A 19,175-nucleotide genomic window follows, 5' to 3' on the forward strand; every position below is an offset into this window, starting at 1 on the left:
AAAAAAAAAAAAAGGCATAAAGCAATATAACTGTCCAACAAATGCACAGAATGAAAGTACATTTTCCATCACCAGACAAATATAGATTCTTCCAGATAAGAAACACCCGTAAAGAATTTACAAAAGGGAGAAAGAAAAATTAGGTAAAAAAGAAAATGAACTTCCTTGCTTCTTTCCCGAACATCCTAATCACTAATTGTACTGTGTTCTCCTTAATAACTTTCAAGTCCCCATAGAGACTGCTTTTTGCCAAGCTCTCAGCTCAGTCTTTATTTTCTCAAGTTTGTAAAACAAGACCTAATGGACATTCTCAAACCATACAATTCTTTTTTCACTGCTCTTCTTCAGCAAGCATTTAGAAGAATATGTTCAAAACATTTGGATTTCAATGATGCACTCCCCCCTCCAACTGGTAACAGGTTAGAATTTAGATAAAAGCTATTGGGAGGACCAACATAGCTACTGTTCAGCTATTTGCTGTGAATATGCCATAAGATTCCTTACTAGCTTAAAGGGATGTCGAGGATTTTGAGGAAAAAAATTTTATTCTTAGCCTCTAGGCAGTGTATACTAGACTGGATATAAATTTTTCTAACTATTCATCATTTTTACTCATACCAACTGTATCGTTTTCTGTGCTCTATGATGGTGAATGCACACATTCTGATGCCTGTTTTTCCATCACTTTTTTCGATATTCTCTTCTCTATAGGAAATGCTTCTGATCCAAGAAGAAGAAGCAAAGAGTTATCTCTAGGNGTTTCCTTCACTTTGTTCAATATTATCTTCTCTATAGGAAATGCTTCTGATCCAAGACGAAGAAGCAAAGAGTTATCTCTAGGTGGTGTACACTGGACTAGCTATATATTTTTCAAATTATTTATCATTTTTTATTCATACCAACTAGATAGTTTTTTGTGCTCTACGATGATGAATGCAGAGATTCTGATGCCTAGTGCTTCCATCACTTTTTGTACCATTTTGTACCATTCTCTTCTCTGAATGAAATGCTTCTGATCGAAGAAGCAAAAGGTTCATTATTTACACATTACAGCTTGGAAGTAATTAGAATTCAATCAAATATCACTAGTATATAACCTCAGAAGGAACGAAAAAAATGAAGGTCAACAGAAACAAAACNTTAGTATATCACCTCAGAAGGAACGAAAAAAACGAAGGTCAACAGAAACAAAACCTGAATCAATAAATCCAAGCAAGCCAGAGAACCAGCAGCCACTGCTGACAATAGGGGGGTAATATCATCATCAGTTTCAGCGTTGGGCTGAAAAATATTAGAGAACATTTATCGCATTAGTGTACACATACAAAGGGAAAAAATCATCCACGCTTAAATTATCTAAAACATGTTATTGAAAAAATTATGACATGACAAGCTAGTGAAAGTAAATGAAAGAGAAGCTGAAGAACTTAAGAATATATACTGTAGTTGAGGATAATCCACAATCAATGGCAAAGACCCATTAGAAAATCTCTGATTTTTTTTTTTTTTTTTTTTTTTTTTTTTTTTTTTNTTCCCACCTAAACCATTAACTCTCGCCCCTTTCTAAGCAAGCAATGGAAGAATTTCATATCATATAACAGACACTGGTAGTTGTAACTATTTAAGCAGCCAAGCCACATGATACACATTCTAGATGTAAGATGTTCAATGATTAAACAAAAATAATTCCCTTCTAATATCCAGACCTAAGAATTAGATGTAAAATGACAGGACTAGGTTCCAGAAATACACTCTATTGTTACTCAAATACTTTTTTCTATTTAGGAACCACTGCTTACTCAAATCAAAATGCTTGCAACAGAATCCTATAACCCACTACACGTAGGGGCGTGAGAAGAAAGAAGAAGGATTAAAAGATGAATTTACCAATGCCTGCAGAATGATGAAGAGCTGTGGCCCNGACCGATACTTCTCTCGACAGTTAAATCATTACTGGCCTCCCAAAAATAGAGATCAATTCATAAAGAAATCTTAAAAGAAGATTACAACTTTACAAATATTGTTCTATGAATATTATGCCAAAGTTAAAACACAAGAATTAACAAAGCAACACTTTCATCAAAAAAAAACTTTCCAATTAGAACGAAATCAAATAAGAAGCCTCAAGTACACAAGAANAACTTTCCAATTAGAACGAAATCAAATAAGAAGCCTCAAGTACACAAGAAACTTCAATCAATTATATATTTAAGAATAAGAAATCTCAGAATGGAGATAAAATTGTGAGCTTATATACATTAGCGTGGTGCTCAAGGAGCAGTTTTACAGCTTCCTGTTGGGCATGACCAGCAGCCCAAATCAAAGGGGAGCCGGCATCACTCTGGGAATTAACATCAGGACCTCTTGAAAGTAAAAACTTTAGCAGCTCAATATTTCCTGCATTAGAAATTAGAATTAATAAAAGTTATACGTCGTTCTACAAAATTAGTCCTTACCCTTTCTTTCTGTTCTAGGCATGGCACGTACATTTGCCAACCCCAATATTTAGTTTGGTTAAGCATCCTCCCTTCCTTCCCACCTAAACCATTAACTCTCGCCCCTTTCTAAGCAAGCAATGGAAGAATTTCATATCATATAACAGACACTGGTAGTTGTAACTATTTAAGCAGCCAAGCCACATGATACACATTCTAGATGTAAGATGTTCAATGATTAAACAAAAATAATTCCCTTCTAATATCCAGACCTAAGAATTAGATGTAAAATGACAGGACTAGGTTCCAGAAATACACTCTATTGTTACTCAAATACTTTTTTCTATTTAGGAACCACTGCTTACTCAAATCAAAATGCTTGCAACAGAATCCTATAACCCACTACACGTAGGGGCGTGAGAAGAAAGAAGAAGGATTAAAAGATGAATTTACCAATGCCTGCAGAATGATGAAGAGCTGTGGCCCCCAAGTCACTTGCTATAGCAGGATTAGCACCACTCTCAATTAGGTATCTTGCAGTATCAGTATGTCCTTGTCGAGCAGCATGAANAAACTTCAATCAATTATATATTTAAGAATAAGAAATCTCAGAATGGAGATAAAATTGTGAGCTTATATACATTAGCGTGGTGCTCAAGGAGCAGTTTTACAGCTTCCTGTTGGGCATGACCAGCAGCCCAAATCAAAGGGGAGCCGGCATCACTCTGGGAATTAACATCAGGACCTCTTGAAAGTAAAAACTTTAGCAGCTCAATATTTCCTGCATTAGAAATTAGAATTAATAAAAGTTATACGTCGTTCTACAAAATTAGTCCTTACCCTTTCTTTCTGTTCTAGGCATGGCACGTACATTTGCCAACCCCAATATTTAGTTTGGTTAAGCATCCTCCCTTCCTTCCCACCTAAACCATTAACTCTCGCCCCTTTCTAAGCAAGCAATGGAAGAATTTCATATCATATAACAGACACTGGTAGTTGTAACTATTTAAGCAGCCAAGCCACATGATACACATTCTAGATGTAAGATGTTCAATGATTAAACAAAAATAATTCCCTTCTAATATCCAGACCTAAGAATTAGATGTAAAATGACAGGACTAGGTTCCAGAAATACACTCTATTGTTACTCAAATACTTTTTTCTATTTAGGAACCACTGCTTACTCAAATCAAAATGCTTGCAACAGAATCCTATAACCCACTACACGTAGGGGCGTGAGAAGAAAGAAGAAGGATTAAAAGATGAATTTACCAATGCCTGCAGAATGATGAAGAGCTGTGGCCCCCAAGTCACTTGCTATAGCAGGATTAGCACCACTCTCAATTAGGTATCTTGCAGTATCAGTATGTCCTTGTCGAGCAGCATGAATAAGTGGCGTTTCACCTGTAAAACTCCAAATGAGGTCTAACATTGTAGTACTTGGAGAAAAAAACACAGGACATCATGGTTTCCTTTTTAAGTAAAATGAAGAGCGTCTTGAATTCTTGATGTGAACAATATGATCATACAAATAATTTACATCCTTTATTGAATTTCATTCTACAAAAAGCCAACAAGAATTGTACGAGAAAAAAATAATTATACAAGAGTGACACAGATAAAGCCAATAGAAACCCTATACTCATTACGAGAGCATTTAGAATATCAAATTAATCTTCTCGTGCTCAACAGTCAAACATTTCTCAACCTGCATCTTGCCTCTATTTGTCAAATGCAAACTACGATGCCTCCTTGATAAGTCTAATGGTAATGAAGTACTCAACCAAGTAAAAACCAATACACTCCACCTAAATCCAAATGCTAACATGGATTCCAAACTAATCTACGTGTAGCATCAAAACCAGTACCAGTTGCAAATAAGAACTCTTTTTGGGAACTTGTTTCGTCAAGACCAAACTTGGCAGTTCAGTTAATTACCTTGTTTTCTTTGTTAAACAAAATATAGTTAATTCTACAACACGAAAGGTACATCTAAAACACGAATTAGAATCCAACTTCATCGATATGCAAGTGAAGACAATAAAATAAAAAAATCTATCATGGGCATAAAATGGAATATCAAATTATTTTCAGCATTCCTATAATTAATAATCATACATAAGCCAATTAAATTCCTAAAGAGTTGAACATTAAAGGCAATAGAAAAGATTTAAGAAGATTTATAGTTCAACAATGGCCAACTCTGACGACTAAAACACAATTTCCTTATCTCATAACCCAAATTCCCCCAACAAATAGACAAATAACGGATAAGTAACTTGCCATCTTCATCTCTTGTATCAACATCGAGCTTCAATTCCTGTAGCAGATACTTGCAGACCTCAGTCTTTCCTTCTCTTGCCGCGAAATGAAGTGCTCCTCGCTTATTAGCATCCTTAATGTCAGCCACAGTTCCCGACAATCCCTTCCCATCATCAAGCCTAGCAGCCAAATCTAATTGAACATAACAAAGCATTACATAAGAAGTCGACAAACTTTATAAGAAACATAAAATAATCAAATTCAAGCTGACAAGAACTCGAATAATGAAAAAACTTACTCTTCATGAGATCAATGTTTCCCGTACGAGAGGCGTTGAGAAATTGTTGAACTATCTGCCTCACTGGATAGAATACAAGATTTTGCATTATACAAATTGTTAGCATATAAGCAGAAAAAAGAAGAAGATTAAAATGGGAAACAGGTACAAAAGATGGTGCTAGAAGAACCTGCGAGAGCGTCTGAAGCATCGGGAGCCATGTTGAGGTAGGCTTCTGAGATTGGTTCCTAAAACCCTAGAAGAAGAAATTGTCACTCTAACGACGACAAAGCAGTACTGCAGTTCGTAGAATTCACTGGCTTGCGCGGTTTTTTCTTTTTTTTCTTTTTTTTCTTTTTTTATAAATTATGATATTAGTTTCTATTTATTCCCGACTTTCAAATTTGTATCGTAAGAGTCGGGAGTGATTACTTTAAAGACGTTTTCGATAATCGAAAGTTGTGGACTACTCATAGAACTTTGTTCAAGAAGGAAAAACGTTAGTAATCCGCTCTCTGGTTGAGCTATGAGAGTCGAAGAACATTAATAATTCGTTATTAAACTCACATTTTTAAAATCAAAGAGATGAACAAAAAAAAATGGAGAGAGACACTCTGTTTTTTTGATCTCCTGTCGCTAAATTCCTCGTACAAATTCTGAGCTGGAATGAGATTTCAACTCGGTACCTTAATTTACAATTTTGTGTTTGATATGTTCTTAAACATTCAATTTTACGTCTAATGGGTATTGACAGATTAGTAACTCGTTTTATTTAATGAAATTTTAACTTTTGATGAGACTGATAGCAATACAGTAACGTCCCAAAGCGAATCATATATTACCAGTAGTGGGCCTTGACTGTTGCAGATGGTATTAGAACCAAATACAAGGCGGTGCGTTTGGTTGCGAGGTCTCAGTGGTTGGTTGTGAGGCCCCACATGGTTTGGAAAGGGGAATGAAGCATTTACAAGAGTGTGGAAACCTCTCACTCGTAAACACATTTTAAAAACCATGAGGTCGACACGTAATGAGTCAATGGATAATATCAACTCACCTGGGGCTATTATAGCTATCCTAAAAAAAAAAAAAAACTTAATTTTCACCGTTATCTTGCAATTTGTTCCATAGTTATCGGTTAGATTTGATTTTTTTTAAAATTTATCGTATTTTTGTAACGTCAACGACAATAATGATTTGATGTATAATCGAAACCGACCACAATCGACTGGTAAGAACAAATGGCAACCAACCAACCAGCCAACGAGATTTGATCGACCTTGAATCAAACCTCAATCGTAGCAAAATAAGATTTTCAAACGTGTTAGAGACGGGTTTGCTTCGAATTTTGGTGACCAGAATAATTAATATTTTTTCTATTTTCTATTTTCTATTTTCTTTTTAATTTATAGATTACAAGCATACTTATATTTTGATTAATTTTTTTAATTTAAAATTTATAACGATGAAAAATTAAATATCCACATTTAAAATGATAATGGATATAAATTTAAGGATTAAAATAAAATAAAATAAAAAGGACAAATTAATAATTATTTGGTATAATTTAACCTTTAGAGCTATAAAATAAAAATAGAAAGAAAAAAAAAACTCCATAATAATGCTATATATATAGCCAAATTCAAATTTCCCGTTTGTTTGTAACAGTTCACGCGGTTTAGAGAGAGAGAGGAGAGAGAGAAAGCAGGAACAGAACAGAAACCCTATTTCTGCACGATGAGGACGACGATGGAAGAAGACGATCCGGCGAAGATTTTCATTTCCCGCGATGTTCTTTCTTTCTGAGATTAAAACCCCTTTCCTCCAAACTGAAAAGTTTCTGTAAGAATCCAAAAATAGCTGGATTCCGTTGGCTCCGTCTGTTTCAAAGAACTTCTTGATGCCTCCTTCAACCCAACGATCTCCCTTATGCCATTAAAGCACCTCCTCCATTGTTGATTAGAGATGTGTTAGGTTAAGATTCCTGTAGAAGAAACCTAAACTAGCGAACCCATTGGGTCATTCTTTTCCTCTGGCGTGCAGGGAAGAAGGGTTTTCCTCCATTTTTCCCCTTCTTTCTTCTTTCGATTTCTTTCCCTTTTTGTTTTCTTGGTCAATTTATTTTCCTGTACGCCGAAGATATTATGCACATATGAATGTCAATACCTATGTGATGTTTTCTCTCTTCTTCGTCTTGCTCGGGCTATTTAATGGCTTTCACTCTGTTTCTGTTGTGGCTTCCGATCAGGCATTGTTGTTGAATTGTGGTTCTAATGATGAGGCCACGGATGATAATGGCCGAAAATGGACCTCCGATTCCAAATTCCTCGACGGCAAAAATACCCTAGCCGCACCTGCTGGATTTCAAGATCCGTCCATGACTTCGCAGGTTCCGTACATGGAGGCTAGGGTGTTTACGGCAGTGACGGCTTATAAATTTCTGATCAAACCTGGTAATCGCTACTGGCTTCGACTCCATTTTTACCCTTCCACATACGGCCCTCATGATTCTGCAAGTTCTTATTTCACCGTCGTTGTGAATGATTTGATCCTTGTGAAGAATTTCAGTGCTTATCTCACATGTCAGGCCTTCACTCAGGCCTACATTGTTCGCGAATTTTCACTCGCGGCTTCCGAATCTGAATCCCTGAGTTTGACATTCACGCCTGTTTCTGGATTTGCCTTTGTTAATGGGATTGAATTGATTCAAATGCCGGAGATCTATGGGAAGGCTAGAATGGTGGGTGTAGGGGACCGCATCATGGATTTGGCCCCGTCGAGTATGCAGACGATGGTAAGATTGAATGTCGGCGGGAGCTATATTTCTCCAGCGAATGATTCCGGCCTGAGTAGAGCATGGTATGATGACTTTCCTTATCTTTATGGTGCTTCTGAGGGCGTTACAGTTGAAGCTTCCAAAAGTTTGGTGATTCATTATAGAGATATGCCGAAGTATATTGCACCTGTAGAACTTTACAGGTCATTGAGATCAATGGGTACATTAAATGGTGTGAATGTGAATTTCAATCTGACATGGTTGTTTCCTAATATTGATCCCGGGTTCATGTATCTTGTGAGGTTACATTTCTGTGATCTGTATATGAGTAAGCCAAATCAGGTGGTGTTTGATGTGTTCATTAACAATCAAACTGCAGATGTGAACGGGATCGATGTGATAGCTTGGGCAGGTGCCGCGGGGGTTCCTAAATTCAGGGATTATGTTGTGTTTTCTCCAGAAGCACCATCAATGCAACAGATTCAGCTGGCATTGCATCCTAGGCTGTCGGATGGGCCTGAATATGCGGATGCTATGTTGAATGGGGCCGAGATATTCAAGCTTGAATCCGGTAAGAACTTGGCAGGGAAGAACCCTCAACCCTCAGCCTTTAGGATGAAGATTGAGAGTCAAACAGAGAGAAATTTTGAAGCAAAGAGCAACAGTGCTGAAGTCATTGGTGGGGCTGCAGGGGCGGCTGCAGTTTTTGTTGTGATTGCAATTTGCTTTGCAGTTTACTATAGGAAGAACGGAAGGTCAAGGACTGATCCACATACAACTAGCTGGTTACCGATCTATGGGAACTCACATTCGACTGGGAGCAAATCAACGGTGTCGGGGAAGAGTACTGCAAGCAATTTGGCTCAAGGTTTGGCTCGGCATTTCTCGCTTCCAGAGATTTTACATGCTACCAAGAACTTTAGTGAATCTAATGTGATTGGGGTTGGAGGATTTGGGAAGGTGTACAAGGGAGTGATTGATGGAGGAACAAAAGTTGCTATTAAAAGGTCGAACCCGTCATCAGAACAAGGAGTTCACGAGTTCCTTACGGAAATCGATTTGCTTTCGAAGCTGAGACACAAGCACTTGGTATCCTTGATTGGTTTTTGTGATGAAGACAATGAGATGTGTTTAGTTTATGATTACATGGGTTTGGGAACTATGAGGGAGCATCTGTATAAGACCAACAACAAAACTCGTCTCTCATGGAAGCAAAGGCTGGAGATTTGTATTGGAGCAGCTAGAGGACTTCACTACCTTCACACAGGAGGGCAGTACACCATCATTCATAGAGATGTTAAAACTACCAACATTCTCTTGGATGAAAACTGGGTTGCAAAGGTTTCCGATTTCGGGCTCTCGAAAACTGGTCCGGACATGGCTCATGGTCATGTTAGCACGGTAGTTAAGGGTAGCTTTGGCTACTTAGATCCAGAGTACTTCCGGAGGCAACAACTGACTGAAAAATCTGATATCTATTCTTTTGGGGTTGTCCTGTTTGAAGTGTTGTGTGCAAGGCCTGCTCTAAATCCAAGCCTGCCAAGGGAACAGGTTAGTCTTGCGGAATGGGCGTTGCACTGCAAACGAAAAGGAGTTCTTGAGGATCTCATCGACCCTCACCTCAAAGGTAAAATCACCCCTGAAAGCTTGAACAAGTTTGCAGATATAGCTGAGAAATGCCTGAATGATCATGGAGCCGAGCGACCGTCTATGGGCGATGTATTGTGGAACCTTGAATTTGCTTTCCAACTTCATGAAAGTGCCAATGGCGGTGGCTCGAGTCATAGTTCGAGGATAAATGATGAAGATAGCCACATAAACGAAAACATGGCTGCACATTACAACAACCTCGACCTTGGAAATGACCAAGACTCACTTCAATCCAGTGAACAAAATAGTACTGCAATCTTCTCTCAACTTCTCCATCCACAAGGACGATAATGCGCGAAAACCTCTTCGACATCGTTCCTGTGCCCCCTGAACAAGGTGCCTAACCAGTGAACAAACAAAAACCATAGTAGTTCAAGCATGTTGAACTTGAGGGAGCGTTGTATTTATGTTGGTATTAGCTATTGGGTGTGTCTGGATGTTTTCATTGGAATCTGTAATTCACACACAACAAACTTGATCAGACTCAAATTCAGCCTGCTGCCTGTTCCTTATGATAAAGTTATACTCACAGAATATTTTAGCTCTTTGCAAAGAACAGGTACGTGCACAAACTATCTTCTAGGAGCTGTCTCAGATGATCAAGTTAGTTTTTCATTTCTCTTAAGTGGGTTTTTCTTTCTGCATCCTTCGAATGTTGCTGATTAGATGTTAAGATATTAGGGGCTGGAATGATCATTGCCATTGATGTGTATATTTCCTAATTTGGGTTGTACCTCGTCGAGCAATGGACCTGTTAATGCTCTTGATATCAGACTTTGTTTTTCCCTTTTTCAGATGGTATTAGTATTGGTAAATTTCTCATTCCACGGGTGCTAATGTTCTACAATCATCGTTGCTACTATATTGATTTGCACGGATTTTGTTACCATGTTGTTCAATGTTCTATGATACTTTGTTTTTCCCTTTTTCAGATGATATTAGTATTTGTAAATCTCTCATTCCACGAGTGTAATGTTCTACAATCATCGTTTCTACTGTATTGATTTGCACGGATCTTGATACCATGTTGTTCAATGTTCTACCATCAGACTTTATTTTTCCCTTTTTCAGATGGTATTAGTATTGGTAAATCTCTCATTCAACAAGTGTAATGTTCTACAATCATCGTTTCTACTATATTGATTTGCACGGATCTTGATACCATGTTGTTCAATGTTCTACGATCATCGTTTTTACTATGTTTTACGAATGATTATGACCTTATGCTACGAATCACACTTCGAGAAATTGTTATAATGGTTATCTTAACTTCTAAGAACCACAACTATGAATCAAACGTTCACCTTACCGAAAAACTAGTTGAATTGCAATGTTTTTAAAGAAGAATATTCTAGTATTAGTAATATTGTGTCTAGTGTCGAATGCAAGTCTTCGATTTAGAATACTTGAGGTAGCGCTGAAACGCTACAAAAATAGTAACGTCTTTTCTTTCGAACACTCAATCCCTATTACGTAATGTTATCATCCAATTAGGTAAGTGATTCGACTATACAAATCATTTTGAAGTTCTTAAAAATAACCAACCAACGTGTACGTTGGCGCAATACTTTTCACCGAGAGAGGCGAGCAAAGAAAAAAAATCGATTGTTTCGCTTTATTATTACATGTTTACTTTCAATAAAGTTGACGCTCGTTAATACTAAATATTATCCACTATTAACGTGTGCAACTTTGATAGAGTTTGAGTTTAAAAATTTCACATCTAACGTTGATAAAAACTTTCAATTTTTAGACCACTTGAAGGATCGAGAAGGTAGTTAAGATATTGAAAGAAAATTAGACGATGAATTTCAAATTTTGTATTCAAATCAACTGATAACGCGAAATATGTTGAAAAAACCCTAATTTCAACCAGTATTCACGAGAAACTCAATTACTTTTGATATAGGGCACCGAACAACTTGAAATTACATTCATTTGAAAGCTTAGATTCTAAGCTACAAAACCATCTCAAGATCACTAAAATTCATCAAGTATTGAACGAGTTATGGCCTTAAGAAGTCAAGTGAAAAACACATAAAAAAACTCCCATTTTCATATTGAACTTGCTCATCCATATCCATTCTTAACCCCTACTTTCATTTTCCACCGTGGATTAAATCCTAGATCTAACGGCTTATATTTAAATTTCCACTAGGATCTCGATCCGCGTCGAAAGTATTTGGACCAATCATATCGCAGTAGCATGACTCCATTTGATTATATAAACTGCCCCCAACCATCTCTCTCCTCATCGAGTTTTCTCTCTCTAAAATCGATTCCTCTTTCTCTCGCTCTTTAGCTAACGTTTCGAGTTCAAGCTATTTATCGATTCCAATAATGTCTTCCGCCGCTGATCCTGTTGCCTCCTCCGATGCTCCCGCCACCGTGGCTGTCGTGGCGCAGCCAGCGGAGAACGATTCGAAGTCGAAGAAAGCTGCGGCTTCTAAAGCTTCGAAGGCTAAGAAACCATCTGGTGCGAAGAGGACCAGATCTTCGCCGACTCATCCTCCTTTCTTTGAGGTATGAGAAATTGATCTCTGTGTTGATCGATAATGTTTGTTTATTCTATTTCTACGTTCTGATCTGATCGAATTTTGAAATTGTTCTACAGATGATTAGCGAAGCGATTGTGTCGCTGAAGGAGAGGACCGGCTCGAGTCAGTACGCCATTACGAAATTCAGCGAAGAGAAGCACAAACAATTGCCGTCCAATTTCAGGAAGCTCTTGCTCGTTCATCTGAAGAAGCTAGTCGCCGCTGATAAACTCGTTAAGGTCAAGAACTCCTACAAACTTCCATCAGCGCGCTCGAAAGCTGCAGCAGCGCCAGTTGTCGCCAAGAAGCCAGCAAGCTCTAAACTCAAGGCGGCTGTAAGCGTAAAGAAGGCCGCCGTCGCTAAACCGAAGGCTAAAACTGCTGTGAAACCTAAGCCAAAGGTCGTTGCGAAGCCAAAGGCAGCCGCTAAATCGAAGGTCGTCGCGAAACCAAAGGCCGTCGCTCCAGCCAAGCGTAAGGCGGCAGAAAAGGTTAAGAAGGTCGCTCCGAAGCCTAAGCCTGCTGCTAAGCCAGCTAAAGTTGCGAAAACACTGTCACGAACTTCGCCAGGAAAGAAAGCTGCACCGGCGGCGAAGGCGAAGAAGGTAGCGGCGAAGAAGCCAAAGACTGTAAAGTCTCCGGCGAGGAAAGTCCAGGCAAGGAAAGTCAAGAAATGAATTGTTAGGGTTTTTGATTAAATTCTAGGGTTTGTTTGTTACTTACTACTAGTTCGTAGCGATGTAAATTAGGAACATGAGATGCAATCGTTGCTATACACTATTTTTATTGAAATTTCCAGTTTGATAAATTTCAAGGGTTTATCAAATCAAATCTTCCGATCTGTTCTCCAAATACAGTGATTATCTCTCTTCTATATTTGTTTAGCTTGGGATTCTGATTGGTTTATTCTAGAGATGAGCGTCAAAGCTTCGAAGGTTTGCTTCAATGGCGGATTTCCCGTATTGTGAGGCGTTTGTTCTTCTCTGTAACGCCGTTTTGATATCTGGATGACTCACGTGCGTCGCACGCGATTACAATCCACGTAGGATTTAAATTGCTTTACCAAAGTCCTACACTTTTGGAGCCTTATTAAAATGATTTTTCTTTTCTTTTTTGTAAATAAATAATTTTTTCATATATTTTTTTTTTGCTTTAACATCGAGACTGCCGTTAACAATACAGTAAAATTTTAATTTATTTTCAATAATTAAATTAATAGCTCATTTTCGGTTATTATCATTTTATTAAATAGCTGTTTTTTTATATGATTATTTTTTAAAATTAGATGTTCGTAACTACTTAAATTAATAGAAAATGGAGGGAGCCTCCAAATTAAATATATATATATATATATTTACACTATTGAAATATATTTAACTTTTATTCCGTGTTGGAAAAGTAGTAAATTATTATTGAATTTATTAGAATATTTTACCTTTTTAAAAAAATTCTTAAAATAAAAAACAACAAAAAGATATGAGGAAAAGGAATGTATGGTCATGCAAATTTACTCCAAGAAATTTCGGTCCTAAAAATGAATAGAAAATTTTACGAAAATAGAGATTGAAACAAGTAGCTCAGATGACGACTCGTCCTATGGACATGGACATCTCTTCGGTCAGAAGATCACGATTCGTCCTATGGACATAGACATCTCTTCGGTCAGAAGACCACGATTCATCCTATGGACATAGATATCTCTCCGGTCAAAAGACCACGATTCGTCCTATGGACATAGACATCTCTCCGGTTAGAAGACCACGATTTGTCCTATTGACTGGACATCTCTCCGGTTAGAATCAGGAAATTCTTGATAAAGTTAAAAAAATTGAAGCTTTTAGGTTTGGGGTTTGATGATTGAAATTCAAAATGTAAAGCAAAAATTGAGAGAAGGAAAGTTTGTATAGTGATTAAGTATCAGATTCCATACCCAAAGAAGAGGGAGTAACTTAGGGAGCCATATAGCCAACATCTTCTCTGCTTATCCCCTAAAAAAATGACGCCATCTTCATGCCCTTCAAACTTCAATCTCTGCCATTCAACTCATGAATTAGCCCAAATTTCAATTTGTTTCTAAATTTGAAACTCGACCCTCCTACATGAACATTTTACCGATCGAGTAAAGGAAGAAAATGACTAAAGTAGCTATTTACGAAAAATTCAAAACTAAACCAACGTGTTTGAAAGTTTAAAGACCAAAATAGAACGAGATCTAATCCTATATTCTTATATATTGTACTGATCTCATATTCTAGGAGTTTTTGAAAAGAAAGGCATACTAATGATTTGCTTGCGATGGATCTCAGGGGGGAGTCGTTGAGTCACCTCGGTTCTGCATCTTACTATTTCGAGTTTCTTCAAAAATATCGACAGAGACGACAGATCCATCCCTGCTGTAGTTCTGCAAACACTAACAAAAGCAAAGTTGAGAAAGAATTTCGAGTACATCATATCATCATTCAACGTCTATTCGCAACGTTTATGTTTTCGAACGACTAACCAATCTGAAAGTTAAAAAACAACAGCTTGTACTTGTTTGTACGACTTGTGAATTGAAGATTATACGTACCAGAGTTACGGTCTACACTACGTGAGTCGAGCAAGGACAAATTCAAGTGGTGAGCTGAAATGCAAGTGTACTTTCTGCCTGCTTTTCAGTTCCCAAACCTGGAAATTGTCCAATATCATGTCCTCCAATGGGTTGAAACTCGTTATGTAAACCAACGGCGAATTCTTCGGAACGTTCGCTGCCACTTTGGAAGTAATCCGCAATCTACAATGACATCCCGTTTTTGGTTAAATATAATGCATAGCAAGCCACGGATTCGGATGTTGTTCGGAGCGTAATGATAGTCATGGAAAAACAATAAGCAATATTACAAATGGAGAAGACTCAAGAAGCTTACATGATTTCCAAGAGCTATGCCACTTAGAGCTGCTGATTCTATATTTGAACCCAGTAGCCAATCACCACAGATACCAGCTCTTCCTTGAGGATCAAAGATGCATGGAATACTAGGTGAGTTAGTAGGAAGTGCTGCACCCCTGTATAAAGAACCTACATTAGCTATTAACCATATTTTAAACGATCGCGATGGTTCACGTGTGACAACTTAAGCATAATCTCCAATCTCACGTGCTTAACTCGATAAAAGGAAGCAAAATGACGGTTTGGTTTACATGTGGATTATGTTTTTGCCAATTACCATAGCTGAACTCGGGTGTAAATGGGTTTTGGCAGCGACCCTTTCGACAACCCCAGGGCAGCTTCAACACCCTCAAGCATGTTTTTCTTTACTTTCTCAGCAGTAGAAGTTGGGATATTCTCCTAATAGAACATCATTGTTGATATCCATCAGTATTTTAACCAAAAAAGAAGAAGAAAAGAGTTGAGGTAAGTTGCTTCAAAAAAGGCTATGAACACACAAATATCGAATGTCAACTCAAAAAATGGAGTTAAAGGAACTCTTTATGCAAGAGCCTAAGTCCACCGCTAGCAGATATTGTCCTCTTTGAGTTTTCCCTTTCGACCTCCCCTCAAGGTTTTTAAAACGCATATGCTAGGGAGAGGTTTCCACACCCTTATAAGAAATGCTTTGTTCCCCTCTCCAACTGATGTGGGATCTCACAATCCACCCCTCTTGGGAGCCTAGCGTCCCCGTTGGCACACCGCCCCGTGTCTGGCTCTGATACCATTTCTAACAGCCCAAATCCACCGCTAGCAGATATTGCCCTCTTTAGCCTTTCCCTTTCGGGCTCCCCTCAAGGTTTTTAAAACACGTCTGCTAGGGAGAGGTTTCCACTCTCTTATAAGGAATGTTTCGTTCCCCTCTCCAACCAATGTGGGATCTCACACTTTTCTCTTCATATATAGAGTCCATTTTCTAGAAAGAATGCTCCATTCTCCTCCAAGTTCTATCCGGAGCCCCCAAAATACCAACCCGTTGATGACTATAATCATGGCAATGTTATTAGAGATTACTAATAATTAAAAAGAAAAAAGAAGCATTTGATAAGAATGTAGGTAATGTGCAAGAGTTGGCAAGCCTTATAGCCAGGTGAAAGCCAACCTGTGGAACCTTGTTCTGTTTCCCATATGCAGCAGTACTCAGAAAGGTCCAACAGTGGGGCCCGTCTTTCTGAAAGTTCATGAACTTCTTGTTATTGTTTGCCATCCATGAGATGGAATCAACCCCTTTTACAAAAGCTCCTTCAAATGGTGTAGCTGCAGCATCTGTGAAAGGAAGAGGGTCCTCAAATGCTGCAAGGAGGGCCCATATAGAACTCAATTCTAGCCTCTACAAACACAGAATAGACATGATTAAATAAGGAGTCTGTAAGTACTTATTGTTCATCAATAAACTAAATAAGCTGGAAAGATTATCAAAACTTGCACCTTCATTTGTCTAGCAATCAGAGGCAAGCCAGATGTTGCAAGCAGCCTATTAGCACATTTGCCTGCCAACATTACCAAACTTTTCAAAAACTAATCATTCTTAAAGACAAAGTTCTTATAATCAATTGTAAAGAAACAGAAAAAATAAGATGTTGATCAAGATTGCAGCCGGACCGTAATAATATATCACAGCCCAAGCCCACCGCTAGCAGATATTGTCCTCTTTGTACTTTCCCTTTTGGACTTCCCCTCAAGGTTTTTAAAACGCGTCAACTAAGGAAGGTTTCCACACCCTTATAAAGAATGCTTCGTTCTCCTCCCCAACTGATGTGAGTCTTACAATCCACCCCCTTCAAGCCCGGTGTCCTTGTTGGCACTCGTTCCCTTCTCTAATCAATGTCAGACCCCCCNTCCTTCAAGCCCGATGTCTTTGTTGGCACTCGTTCCCTTCTCTAATCAATGTCAGACCCCCCAATCCACCTCCCTTTGGATCCCAGGGTCCTTACAACCGGGTGGTGTACTAGCAAGGACGTTGAGCCTCTAAGGGGGTGGACACGAGGTGGTGTGCCAGCAAGGACGCTGAGATCCGAAGGGGGGGGGGGGGNCCGAGTGGTGTACTAGCAAGGACGTTGAGCCTCGAAGGGGGTGGACACGAGGTGGTGTGCCAGCAAGGATGCTGGGATCCGAAGGGGGGTGGATTAGGGGGTCTCATATCGCCGAAGAGGAGTGGATTGTGAGATTCACATCAGTTGGGGAGGAGAACAAAACATTCTTTATAAACGTGTGGAAACCTCTCCCTAGCAGACACATTTTAAAAACCTTAACAGGAAGTCCAAAAGGGAAAGCCCAAAGATGACAATATCTACTAGCAGTGGGCTTGAGCTATGACATAAACATCCTGCGTCATAAATTCGTGTTTTGGTAGCGAACGCTAACATTTAATCAAACCACCTAGCAACCATCAAAAACCAAAAAGAATTGGAGTGTTCATGCTCTAAAGGAAAGAAAGAGCCATCCGCTTACCATTGTGTGCAATAACAACAGCATCAAAGTGCCCGCAAGGTTTTCCATTCTCACTTAAGTGCCACATTCCATTAAATGGCTCCAGCTTACTTATCCAGCAGGGCCGCATCACATTAATCATAGAAGTCTAGCAACAAAAGCCAAATAGTAGAAGAAGTAGAGAAGTTAGAGGAAAAACAAAGGGGAAAAATGCTAAACTTAAGAAGTGTAGGATACCAAACAACAGCAAACCATTCAACTATAATCAAACCATGGAATCTAAAGAGTTACGTGCATAAATCTTTGCTGTTTCCATATTATCCATTCTTTGGTCTATCCTAAAAATTAAACCAAAGAGAAGCAAAATTCAATCACCTGAGACAGCAACGAGTCAGCAAGCGGCCGCATCCCGTTCGTACCAATATACCTTGGACAGGAAGACAATGGAACAAACCGACCACCGAGTTCAAGCTCTCCAACAGCGCCCTTCCACTCTTTAACTAGACCTGCACCCAACCAACCATCCACCAGCTGAGCAAACTGGCTATCAGTCACTGTAAAGAACTGAGCCGCATGATCAAAGATTAGGGGCTCAGGACCAAGACTTCTGGTCCCCATTCTTCCTCCCAACCCATGAACACCCTGCGATAAACACGAAAAATTGAAATGAGCCCTCCTAGATTACCAATGTTTGTCAATCTTCAACTACCATGAGAGGGGGTTCAAAAGATGCATCCAAGTCCATTCACTAGAACGCCTATCAATGAGTTTTCAATTGCAATATCCAACTTCTGAGATACCTACTTCTATCTCTCTCTGAGTTTGTTTAACTTAATGAACGAGAAATTTCTCATTATGAATACAATATAATGGTTAAATGTAGACTACAAGAACTAATTCAATCAATCATGCTGGACAACATGAAACAGATGCAGTCATGTATATAATCTGTCAAAACTAGAGAAAATTTCAAACATGAAAGAATTTCCAAGTAATAACCAACCGTGTCGAAGACGGTGGATCGAACACCCCTTTTCTCCAAACTCAGAGCGCACATTATTCCGGCCATGCCGCCGCCGATAATAGCAATAAGGGGGTCATCGGAGAGAGCAGAAGTGAAGGTCACTTGCTCCTGACTGAAAGTCTTCTTCAGAATCGACCTTCTTGAGGTACCGTATGAAGATTTTCGACGGAATTTGGAGGTGGGTTTGCGGCCATCCATGGCGGGTTTTCTGGATTTGGATTGGGAATCACATGTTACAATCAGAGTGAAATTTCTGCGGGGCTTCGCGGAGAAGATCGAAGGTTTAGGGATTTTGAAGGGTTGAAGAATGAGGGACGNCTCACATGTTACAATCAGAGTGAAATTTCTGCAGGGCTTCGCGGAGAAAATCGAAGGTTTAGGGATTTTGAAGGGTTGAAGAATGAGGGACGAGGAAATGGAATGAGTGAAGGGAGACATGATCTTTGGAGGGGAACGAGTGGATGAGAGGAGGAGACGGCTTCAATAATCCCCATTTCCACACCGCTGCGCGCCATTTAGTCACCATTGGTTCCTACAAACTTCAAAATGATGATTCAATTACTGATTTAATCTCTAATCATAACATTTTAACACAAATTTTATAGAACCCATTTCATATAAAATTATGATCAAGGTTTTAAAATTTTTAAATCTTCATATGCATGCCCAAATTTCTATTAATAAGCTGTATGTTTGTATGTTTATGGGTTTGATATCGACATAAGAGATGAATCGACATTTCTATTATATCATAAAAATATCAATGAAATATAAAAAGAAGCATTTTTTTTTTATTCAGATGATAGCTCAAGCTATTAT

At 38.7% G+C, this 19,175-nt stretch overlaps 4 protein-coding genes across 6 annotated transcripts in view; 2 read left to right on the plus strand and 2 right to left on the minus strand.

The window, feature by feature from the left end:
• Positions 1–5,314, minus strand: part of LOC111804823 (espin-like) — a 9,262-nt gene extending 3,948 nt beyond the window's left edge. The window contains exons 1-8 of the mRNA XM_023689621.1: positions 5,165–5,314; positions 4,996–5,058; positions 4,719–4,889; positions 3,708–3,839; positions 3,077–3,216; positions 2,889–3,009; positions 2,258–2,397; positions 1,195–1,281 (exon numbers count right to left, since the gene is read on the minus strand). Coding sequence (XP_023545389.1) covers positions 1,195–1,281; positions 2,258–2,397; positions 2,889–3,009; positions 3,077–3,216; positions 3,708–3,839; positions 4,719–4,889; positions 4,996–5,058; positions 5,165–5,195 — 885 coding nt within the window. The 5' untranslated portion in view covers positions 5,196–5,314. The remainder of the gene's footprint in view (positions 1–1,194; positions 1,282–2,257; positions 2,398–2,888; positions 3,010–3,076; positions 3,217–3,707; positions 3,840–4,718; positions 4,890–4,995; positions 5,059–5,164) is intronic.
• A 1,809-nt stretch (positions 5,315–7,123) lies between these two features.
• LOC111805907 (receptor-like protein kinase ANXUR2) lies at positions 7,124–10,108 on the plus strand. Its single transcript, XM_023691197.1, has one exon. It carries the CDS (start codon positions 7,124–7,126, stop codon positions 9,686–9,688), a length of 2,565 nt encoding a protein of 854 aa, XP_023546965.1. The 3' UTR covers positions 9,689–10,108.
• A 1,546-nt stretch (positions 10,109–11,654) lies between these two features.
• LOC111806158 (histone H1-like) lies at positions 11,655–12,779 on the plus strand. The gene is made up of 2 exons (XM_023691529.1): positions 11,655–11,920; positions 12,012–12,779. Exons 1-2 carry the CDS (start codon positions 11,738–11,740, stop codon positions 12,609–12,611), a joined length of 783 nt encoding a protein of 260 aa, XP_023547297.1. The 5' UTR covers positions 11,655–11,737; the 3' UTR covers positions 12,612–12,779.
• A 990-nt stretch (positions 12,780–13,769) lies between these two features.
• On the minus strand, positions 13,770–18,895 carry LOC111805413 (renalase-like). 3 transcript variants are annotated; one of them, XM_023690500.1, is made up of 11 exons: positions 18,741–18,895; positions 18,336–18,647; positions 17,708–17,974; positions 17,354–17,480; positions 16,331–16,392; positions 16,005–16,232; positions 15,141–15,262; positions 14,841–14,979; positions 14,504–14,707; positions 14,260–14,335; positions 13,770–13,965 (listed from the first exon to the last, which is right to left on the minus strand). In XM_023690500.1, the coding sequence occupies exons 1-9, from the start codon at positions 18,792–18,794 to the stop codon at positions 14,546–14,548; spliced, it is 1,473 nt and encodes a 490-aa protein (XP_023546268.1). In that variant the 5' UTR covers positions 18,795–18,895; the 3' UTR covers positions 13,770–13,965; positions 14,260–14,335; positions 14,504–14,545. The 3 variants fall into 3 exon arrangements, with proteins under 3 accessions (XP_023546268.1, XP_023546266.1, XP_023546267.1); XM_023690498.1 differs by having other exon boundaries at positions 13,777–13,965; positions 14,214–14,335; XM_023690499.1 differs by having other exon boundaries at positions 13,777–13,965; positions 14,214–14,335; positions 18,336–18,581; positions 18,675–18,895.
• Positions 18,896–19,175: the final 280 nt, after the last annotated feature.

The sequence above is a fragment of the Cucurbita pepo genome, chromosome LG11 (assembly GCF_002806865.2).
Source record: "Cucurbita pepo subsp. pepo cultivar mu-cu-16 chromosome LG11, ASM280686v2, whole genome shotgun sequence".
Lineage (NCBI taxonomy): Eukaryota > Viridiplantae > Streptophyta > Magnoliopsida > Cucurbitales > Cucurbitaceae > Cucurbita > Cucurbita pepo.

Coding starts and splice junctions, on each gene's coding strand:
- LOC111805907 (XM_023691197.1), top strand. CDS start 7,124: ATGAATGTCAATACCTATGTGATGTTTTCTCTCTTCTTCGTCTTGCTC.
- LOC111806158 (XM_023691529.1), top strand. CDS start 11,738: ATGTCTTCCGCCGCTGATCCTGTTGCCTCCTCCGATGCTCCCGCCACC. Junction 11,921..12,011: donor CTCATCCTCCTTTCTTTGAG/GTATGAGAAATT, acceptor ATTGTTCTACAG/ATGATTAGCGAAGCGATTGT.
- LOC111805413 (XM_023690500.1), bottom strand. CDS start 18,794: ATGTCTCCCTTCACTCATTCCATTTCCTCGTCCCTCATTCTTCAACCC. Junction 18,648..18,740: donor TCATTCTTCAACCCTTCAAA/ATCCCTAAACCT, acceptor CAACCCTTCAAA/ATCCCTAAACCTTCGATCTT. Junction 15,263..16,004: donor AACAGAACAAGGTTCCACAG/GTTGGCTTTCAC, acceptor ATGTTCTATTAG/GAGAATATCCCAACTTCTAC.